The 8,697-nt window shown below is 36.9% G+C and overlaps 1 protein-coding gene across 1 annotated transcript in view; it reads right to left on the bottom strand.

Annotated features, from left to right (window-relative positions):
- Znf385b (zinc finger protein 385B) overlaps nt 1-6,797 on the bottom strand; it is a 293,697-nt gene extending 286,900 nt beyond the window's left edge. Inside the window, exon 1 of the mRNA XM_013028415.1 lies at nt 6,527-6,797. Within this exon, the coding sequence (XP_012883869.1) occupies nt 6,527-6,797 (271 nt within the window). The remainder of the gene's footprint in view (nt 1-6,526) is intronic.
- Between the last annotated feature and the right edge of the window lie 1,900 nt (nt 6,798-8,697).

Raw genomic sequence — 8,697 nt, forward strand, 5'->3', positions numbered from 1 at the left:
GAAATAGGCCTGAAATTCATTTCAAATTATACTTAGTGAAGAATCTGTTGCAGGAAGCTATGAGAGGTACTGCAGCATGGAGACAAGATCTCTTACTTTGACCTCATCTACAATGTGAGGAGAACCACACTCTAACCAAGTTTAGCTGCTCAACTTCCCAGACTGTCTTAGTGAAAGAGAAACTCTATGCCCTTGGCCTGACCTTGTTTGGTAGAAGAGGGTGGAGCTGGGGTCAGGGTCTAGCTCTCTTTCTTTGCTAGCTTTCTCATGGCTGATGCTCTACCACTTGAGCCATGTGTCCAGGTTGACTTCTTGCTGTTTATTTTGAAGATGGAGTCTGGAAGCCTTCTTGACCAGGATGGTCTCAAACTGCGATCCTCTCGATCTCAGCCTCTTGTATGTCCAGGATTATAGGTGTGTGCCACCAGCTCCCAGCTTTCCCTGAAATTTCTTATTTTTAAATATCATTTATGCTAAAGTACTGCCAAAGGCAGGATCAGAGGTAACTACCTAAAAGAGAATCCCTTGGCATCCTAAAAAATATGTAGCTCCAAAAGCCATACAAAAAATTCAAACTCCATGACAATCCTCCAGGCAATATGAATCTTCACCACAGGCAGAAACATTCCTTGAGGACATAGGGAGAATTAGAGTAAAATTAATGCATATTACTTTCCCTGGTGAATGACCTCAAAGGGGGAGGGTATCAATGTATAGGAGTGTCACCAGTTGCTGGCTTATAGGTGGGGTAAATCTCTAAGAAGCAAAAGCTGGGCTTACCACACAAACAAGTTGCACCCAGAACTTTGGACCTCAGTCTATGGCTCATATTAGGTCCCTATTGAGCAATGATCTCCAAGCACAAACTTGGCCATGCCTATCCAGCCCAATCTTTGTCTACAGATGGAAGGCAAGAATGTCACATTGAACAATCAGGCTGTAGAATCCAAACCTTCCTCCTGCAGCAGGCCCTAACCTCTTCATCACTCTGTCACCTCACAGTCTCAGGAACAGGGCCTTCCTCACAAATCCACTGGGAGGGTTCCATGAGGAACCTCCTTAGCACCATGGCAACACATAGTATGGCTTTCTTCCTTTAGCTGACCACTGTATGTCTGTCTTCACTGCTCCTGTGGTCCTGTGAAAGGAGAATATTTCATAAGGCTCCCAGGAAACAATGCTGGGAATCTATCTCCTCTGTTTTGCTCTGAAAGCATCCCTGTGCTTCCTAGGTTTATTGGATGCCCCAGGGAAAGACAAAGGGACACAGAAGGCTTCTTTCTCTTCCCTAACTGTTTCCCAGATGAAGAGCTCATTTTTTGGATACAAATCTACATTAAAGTGCTAGATTGATCATCTTAAAGTGCAATTTTGGACAATCAGCTTCAGAAGAATCTGGCAAGTCATTAAAAATTCAAGTTCTCAGCCTTCCCCTAGACTTCCTAAATCACTAACTCAGAGGGGAGCCCAGAAATTTTCAGTTTAATAAACCACCAGGTAACTCTAGTATATATTAAACTTAGATAACCACTGAGATAGACTATCATTTTTCATTATTGCTGTAAATTTCAGATGAAGAAGAGGTCTCAGCCTTCGGACAGCAGAGGGCAAGAGAAAGGTCATTAGTCCCTCTACTTCTAGAGTGATTGTATCACTCCACTATCAGCCATCATCAATGAGTATTCTGTTTTCTCTGCATCTTGCTTTTGGGTCTTTATGTGGGGGGCAGTATTAAGATCTCTTTTTTAAAAATAGATTTTTAATATCTTTAAATAGCTGTACAAAGGAGTTACAAGTCAAAAGATCAATTTATAAATACAATGTATCTTGATCGACGTTACTACATTTCACTTAGCCATTCTGAAAGGTAATACAGAGAAATCTCTTTGTGTTTCTCACATTTCCGTAATGGATACTAATGTTGAGTATCTTTTCATGCAATTAGTTTTGTCTGTTTGTCCTCTTCTGAAATGTTTTATCTTTTGCTAATTTTGGAGTAATATTTTTTGGTTATTAGTGTTTTATATATTCTAAGTGTTAGTCCTTTTTGAGATGTGTTTTCAAAGTTTCTTCAATTTATAGATTATACATTCATCTTGTCCACATGATACTTCATACTTACAGTTTTAAGTTTTGAATGAGTTCAGTTCATCAATTTTTCATTTTATACATCATGCTTTTAGATTTAGGACAGAAGTCTCTGCATAGTCCTAGGTCCTAGAGATTTTCATTTTTTCTACAAGTTTTAATTTTATGGTTTATATTTAAGTCTATGATATATTTTGAGATAACATTTATATATGGTGTGAGATTTGAATGGATTTCCTTTTCTTGACTACAGATATCCAGTTACTCCAACACCATAAATTGAAAAGTCTGTCTTTCCTCCATTGCATTTTTATACACTTTTGTAAAAATTCAGTTCAATGTGTATGGGTATATTTCTAGGTTCTCTATTATTTTTCATCTTTCTGTTCATCTATTTCTCTATTAAAATTGTACTGTCTTGATTACTTTAGGTACAAAGTCTAATATTGGGGCACATTTCTTCCTACTTTATTCTTTATCAAGATTGTTTTAAGTACTTTTAGGATGTATGATTTTATTCAAACAAACATTAGAAAGTTTGAAATGGTCTTTAGTCTACAACTGAGAAAAATCTCTCTGGAAGTTTTATAGGAATTGCATGAAGCCTACAGATCAATCATAACTATGCTGTGTTCTAATCCATGAACATGGCATGTCTCTCCATCTGTTTATTTGATTTGTTTCCTCAATATTTTAGAAATGCCAGCATACAGACCCTGTATATTTTTATGTCTATCCGAGAATTTCATTTCCATGAGAGTTATAGTTAATAGTACCATATTGCTAATTTTTGGTTTCCAGATTATCATTTTAGGTGCAAAGACATAGTTGATTTTTTGTGTGTGTGTATTCATTCCATTCTCTGCAACTATGTGTTGAGATGTGTTTTCAAAGTTTCTTCAATTTATAGATTATACATTCATCTTGTCCACATGATACTTCATACTTATAGTTTTAAGTTTTGAATGAGTTATTTCTAAAGTTATTTAGTTGATTTATCAGAGTTCTTTTTTATATATAAACCAATATACCCTCAGTAAGGAGAGATAGTTTCATTTCATCTTGTCTAAGGAGTTTGCTTTTTTATTTTTCTTACCTTATTACAGTGTGTAGAACTCCCAATGCTATCTTGAATAAAAGTGGCTATAGTGAGCATCTTTATCTTGCTTTAGATCTTAGGATAAAATTCATCAACCTTCTTACCATGGAGTATGTTAATTGTAGGCCTTTTTTTTTAATAGGTTATCCTTTTAAAAAAGACAATCTCCTTCTATTCCTAATAAGTATTGAGTTTTCTCAAATGCTTTTTAGCAAAATTGCTGTATCAGTTAATTCAATCACATTAGTTTTGTTCTCCACTTTGTTGATGTGTTAGATTATACTTATTGATTTTCGCTAAATATAACAAACCAGCCTTGCATACCTGGAATAAATCTGCCTGACAATCATTTTTTATATATTGAAGGATTTCGTTTTCTTGTGTTTTCTGGGAATATTTGAATATAAGCTTATGCAAGATAATAGTTTATCGTTTTCTTGTCTTTTTTCTGCTTTTGCTAGCAAGATAATATTCGCTTTATAAAACAAAAGAGAAAATGCTTCTTCTTATTTCCTCTAAAAGAGATTGTGCAAAATTGATATAAATTCTTCTTTAATGCTTGGCAGAATTCTCTATTGAAACTATAACCTGTGGACCCTATTTCCTGCTCCAACAACCCCAATACTCTAAGACCAACAGATGAAAGAGCTAGCACCATTTAAATTAATGGCATTATTATCACATTTTTCCCTTTGGAGATGAAACAGGCTATGATTCTTCCCCCTATATACATATGCTAGGACTATCGTAACAATGAGCTATAGACAAGGTAACTTAAACCATATTCGTTTACCATCAGAGAGTTCTGGAGGCTAGACATCAGAAATCAAGGCATCTGTGTTGATTCCCTTTGAGTGCTATGTCTTTTTGGAGCCTATTTAATGCCTATAGGTTGCAATCCATAAGTTGTCTTCTCATGCCTATTAGTATCATCTTTCATCTATGTATCTATATTGTCCAAATTTCTCTTTTTTTAAAATAATAAGGTTACCGGTTCCTTTGAATTAATGATAACTACAATGACTTAATTTTCACTAAATTACCTTTATAAAGACCCTACCTTCAAATAATGTCATATTCTGAGGTGCTAAAGGTTAGGACTCTACCTATTTTTTAAAGGAAACCAAATTCAATGTATTATTTGTTGCCAGAGTCAAGCAATGGTGATAAAAAAAATTTGATACTGGCATTTTGATCCTTAATGTAGTACCCATAACATTTCCATTATCTCTTGTGGTATCTGAGCAGGGAAAACAAGCTCCCCTGGGCCCACTTCACCTCCACGGGGGACCCCACCAGTTCCAAGTATTCAGGATAGATTCTGTATTTGCCATCAAGCCCCCAAAGCTAGTACATATGAGAAAATACAGCCCAGTCTTTCCAGGGCTCCCTTAATTTGGGAATGAAAATGATAGCATTTTACTGCCAAGTGGGGTAAGTTGAAAAGTGGAGCTATCTCACAAGAGACCTCCAAAGTCTAAGGGACTATTTTGTCTTTTATCCACAAGTACGGGTCCTCTGAGTGCCACAGAGACAGCCAGAATCATGATCACCAACCAAGAAGAACACAGCAACCTGGCCAAAACTGAAAGTAATCACCATGGCCACATGCACAACCTCTTCCCTGCACAATTCCTCACCTCCTGGGCTGAACAGAAGGCGGAGGGAGAGGCAGAGTGAGGTGACTATGCCCGGTTCTCCACTCAGCTCCATGTGCTCCCCAAACACTAATTTGGCAATGGGACCAATGTCATATAAATAGAATTAATCTTCCACATCAAAGAGTCCTTCTGAATATATAAAAGTGAGAAGTTATGGGCTGAGAGAGTGCTAAGAGAACTGATACACAGCAGGAAACAGAAGTCTGATAGAGCAAAACTGTGAAAAGTGATTGGAAAGAAATAAAACGATGTTGGATTTGCTCCCCATTCATTCAAGACTTGAAATAATAGATAATGTGGGTCCACATAACAGCACTAAGGTGTAGTCCACTTTAGCAGGTTACCATAAACAATTTTCCATCATTACCTACTGTCCAGAAATGCAAATTTTAATAACTATGGTACCTACAGACATTGAGACACAGATGTAATTGAAACCTTACTCAGGCTATTTGTGCTTTGATTTAAATACCAGTTTTAACCTAATACCATATTCTTAATAGGAAGGAATATCAATGCATCTGTGAATAATTGTTAATAAATAGAGAATGGAAAAGAATATTTTACAGTTGTAAGAGTATATCATCTTGTTTGCTGTAAGTTTATTTATGTTCTTTCACAGCACAGTAAGTATTGATTAGAGAAACAGTCTCATCAAGTTAAATCATGTACTACGTGAAAAGCAGTTGGTTTAGCTTGAAATGTAAAAAGTACCTATTTTCAGCAAAGACACACAACTTCCATTTAAAAGCCATGTGGATCACAATGTAACTTAACAAAATCAAAGAACAACATAACCATCCTGAGTGATTCTCTGCATCATCTCGTTTAAGTCAAGGCCTTAGAACTAGAGCCAACACTTGTTAAATTAGAATTCTGAGCTCTTCCACCATTTTTAGGAGGTGGCTTCTCTTGGCCTGAGTAGAAGGCCTATCTTCTACAGAAATCTTCCTCAAGTATAATAGTAACTGTTCTCATAAGCTCCAACAAACAAAGCCACCAGCAACCAGCAATGTGAGGGAGAAAAGGCTATCTGAGAATAGGATAAAAACAGGAAAGGTTGTTGAAAACTCAGGGCAGATGCAAGAATGCAAAATTCCTAAGCTTCTATTCCTACCTGGCTCTCAGGCTGAAAAAAAAATGTAATTCTGGTCAGGACTCAGAGGTGAGCTTTGTTGATTTGGACAATGCCTATTCCTATTGCAGAAACCATCTCACACAGCTGGCAATTCTCTAAAAGAATATGACAAGTCTAATGCACAAGATTAATATTTGCTGTCTGCATCAGAGGATGTTATAAATAAAGCTGTAGCTTTTTATATTCTATCAAGTGGTACAGCACCCAATGGAAAACAGATAAAGAAAACCCCAGAAAGCCTAATTTTGCCAAGACAGTTAAAAAAATTGACATCTCTGATCCATTTTAAACACATTTCCAAATATATCAAGTGTAGACACCTTGAGGATACAAGAAAGCTATGGTGCAATATGAGAGTACACACACATGCATATGAAAATAGATTGAGAAGAGATAGATAGCTTCTGATTTCACCTGATGGAAAAAGAATACAAATCATGGTGGTAGTTTAAATTTGAAAGATGCTTATTCTACAACCTTTATTTTCTGTAACAGAACTATTTCTCCCAGAAAGAAGCAGAACTCCAGGCCCCATCCTACCTGCACTGTCGTTGGGGTTGGGGCTGGCCAGAAGGGGCCCTGCCCCCTGGACAGGGGGTGGGGGCTGCCCATCACTCAGCTGTTTTACTCGTTTGCGGTGGGACTTGCCATTGTAATGGACCTGAGTCTGGGCGGCAGAGTTCAGCTGGATGTTGCACACCTCACAAAAGGAGAAAAGAATTTTCTTTTTCTCTTGATTTAACTGGTCCTCAGGCCTCTCGTTCTTTATCCCCTTTTCCTCAAAGCCCCGTAGAAAAGTTGCCATATTCATAATTCCATCATCATGGTGGTTATCAGGGCTTAAGGAGTATTTCACACCTGAAAACAAAGAGTACAAATACTTGTAAATTCATAGATGTTTTCTTCTAATGTGATTATAATTCATCTGAATGGCATGGTTCAGCCTCAAAATCTCCTGGAGTAAGTCATCAAAAGGTTTTAAACTGGTGGCCTCTTGTCTGGAGCAATTTCTTCACCCTTTTCTCTTTTCCCATGACCCTCCACTCCCTTTGCTCTTTTAATTCGTGCTCATCCATGAGAACTTTGCTAGTACATGGCCCTCTTCATGGAACCATTCTGACACCACAGTCCAGAAAGGGCCTGGTTGTATGTTCACATACAGCTGCATGACTGTCCTTTACAGCACCTATCATATGTGAGCTTGTTTGGTTCATGTCCGTATCTTTGTCAGAGCATAAACTCTTTGAGGGAAACATCCTCACTTTTGTAGATCCCTTAGGTATAGAACTCTTTCTTTTATATAACAGCTCTTAAGATATCTACTGAACAAAGATAGAAATGCAACATAGGAGCCTAAAACTGCAAAAAGCACATAAATGTGTGTATACAAATGAACATCCAACCCACATACATCAGCACACACTGGGAGCAACAAAGACTAAGACAGGTCAGGGATGCACTTACATTGGTTGTGATGTAAAAGCCCCTTCACAAGCCAGCCAGTGGGAATTTGCACATGTTTTCTTACAGATGTAGTAGAACAAATGTTTTGATGTTTCCTGATTATCCCATAAATATCAATTTAATGTTTGATAAACTTGAAATGCAGAGCATCTGAAATACAAAATAGTAGCAATATGATTTTATCATAAATGGTACTTGGAAAACTAAAAAAAAACAAAATATTAATTTATTTTTAAGTTCTGAGCTCTTCCTTTGTTAATTTAAATAAGGGTCTAGTGATGGATTATATCTTCTTAAGGAAAAATTTCAAAGGGAGCTTTCAGCACCTTGAGACCTTAGGATGATGAAGTTTTATTTTAAAATATAGAATTTTTCATTTTAGCTAATACCAGGATTACTAGTTTTTTCATATGATCACTGTAATTACAGCAATATTTTGTTTCTCAGTTTGAATAAAGAGAAAACTGCTCTTCGAGACTGGAACCAGCTGAACTTGAATTCACACACCTCACTTAAAATCCCAGTCACTTGCATGGCAAAAGCAGGAGGATATCATATCTGGAGCAAGTTACATGGCAAGTTACATGGCAAGTCTGTCTTCAAAAGATGTTAAGGACAAGCAATTGGGAAATATTAATGGCAAAGGGTATTTGTAAGGAAGAAAGGACTGAGGAGGACAGTGCTATGCCATGTAGGATAAAAGAATTACGTAAAAGAAGACCATAGCTTGTGATAGATTATAGATCATAGAAAAACCCAGGGGGCTGAAAGATTTGAACCACTTTCATCCAAATTAGTTTGGAGATCTGTAGAGATGAAGAGCAAGTTCACATTTGGGGTGTTCAAGAGTTGATGACTAAAATTCAGAAAGTTCATGATCAAAAAGGCAGGCCTTGGTTTTAGGTACAGAACAACTAAGTTATTCCTGCATGAGTCCATATACCTAACTGTATAGATTGCTTAAATAGTGTCAATTTGATATGTAAAGCATATTTGTCCCATTGAATAATTTATCCTATGGTTACCATTTAAAGTTGATTGCACAAATCTTTCTAACTTAATTTAATCTCTCCACAAAAGCTTTCTTTCTTAAAATCCACTGAAACTATGCATGAATCGGGCTTAAGCAATTTTTTTTATTGTGAACATATTGTACAGAGGGGTTACAATTACATGGGCAAGATAATGAGTACATTTCTTATCAAGCATTGCAGCCTCCTCCTTTGTTTACCCTTCACATCCCTTCC

This window comes from Dipodomys ordii, unplaced genomic scaffold, assembly GCF_000151885.1.
Source record: "Dipodomys ordii isolate 6190 unplaced genomic scaffold, Dord_2.0 Scaffold5, whole genome shotgun sequence".
NCBI classification, from domain to species: domain Eukaryota; kingdom Metazoa; phylum Chordata; class Mammalia; order Rodentia; family Heteromyidae; genus Dipodomys; species Dipodomys ordii.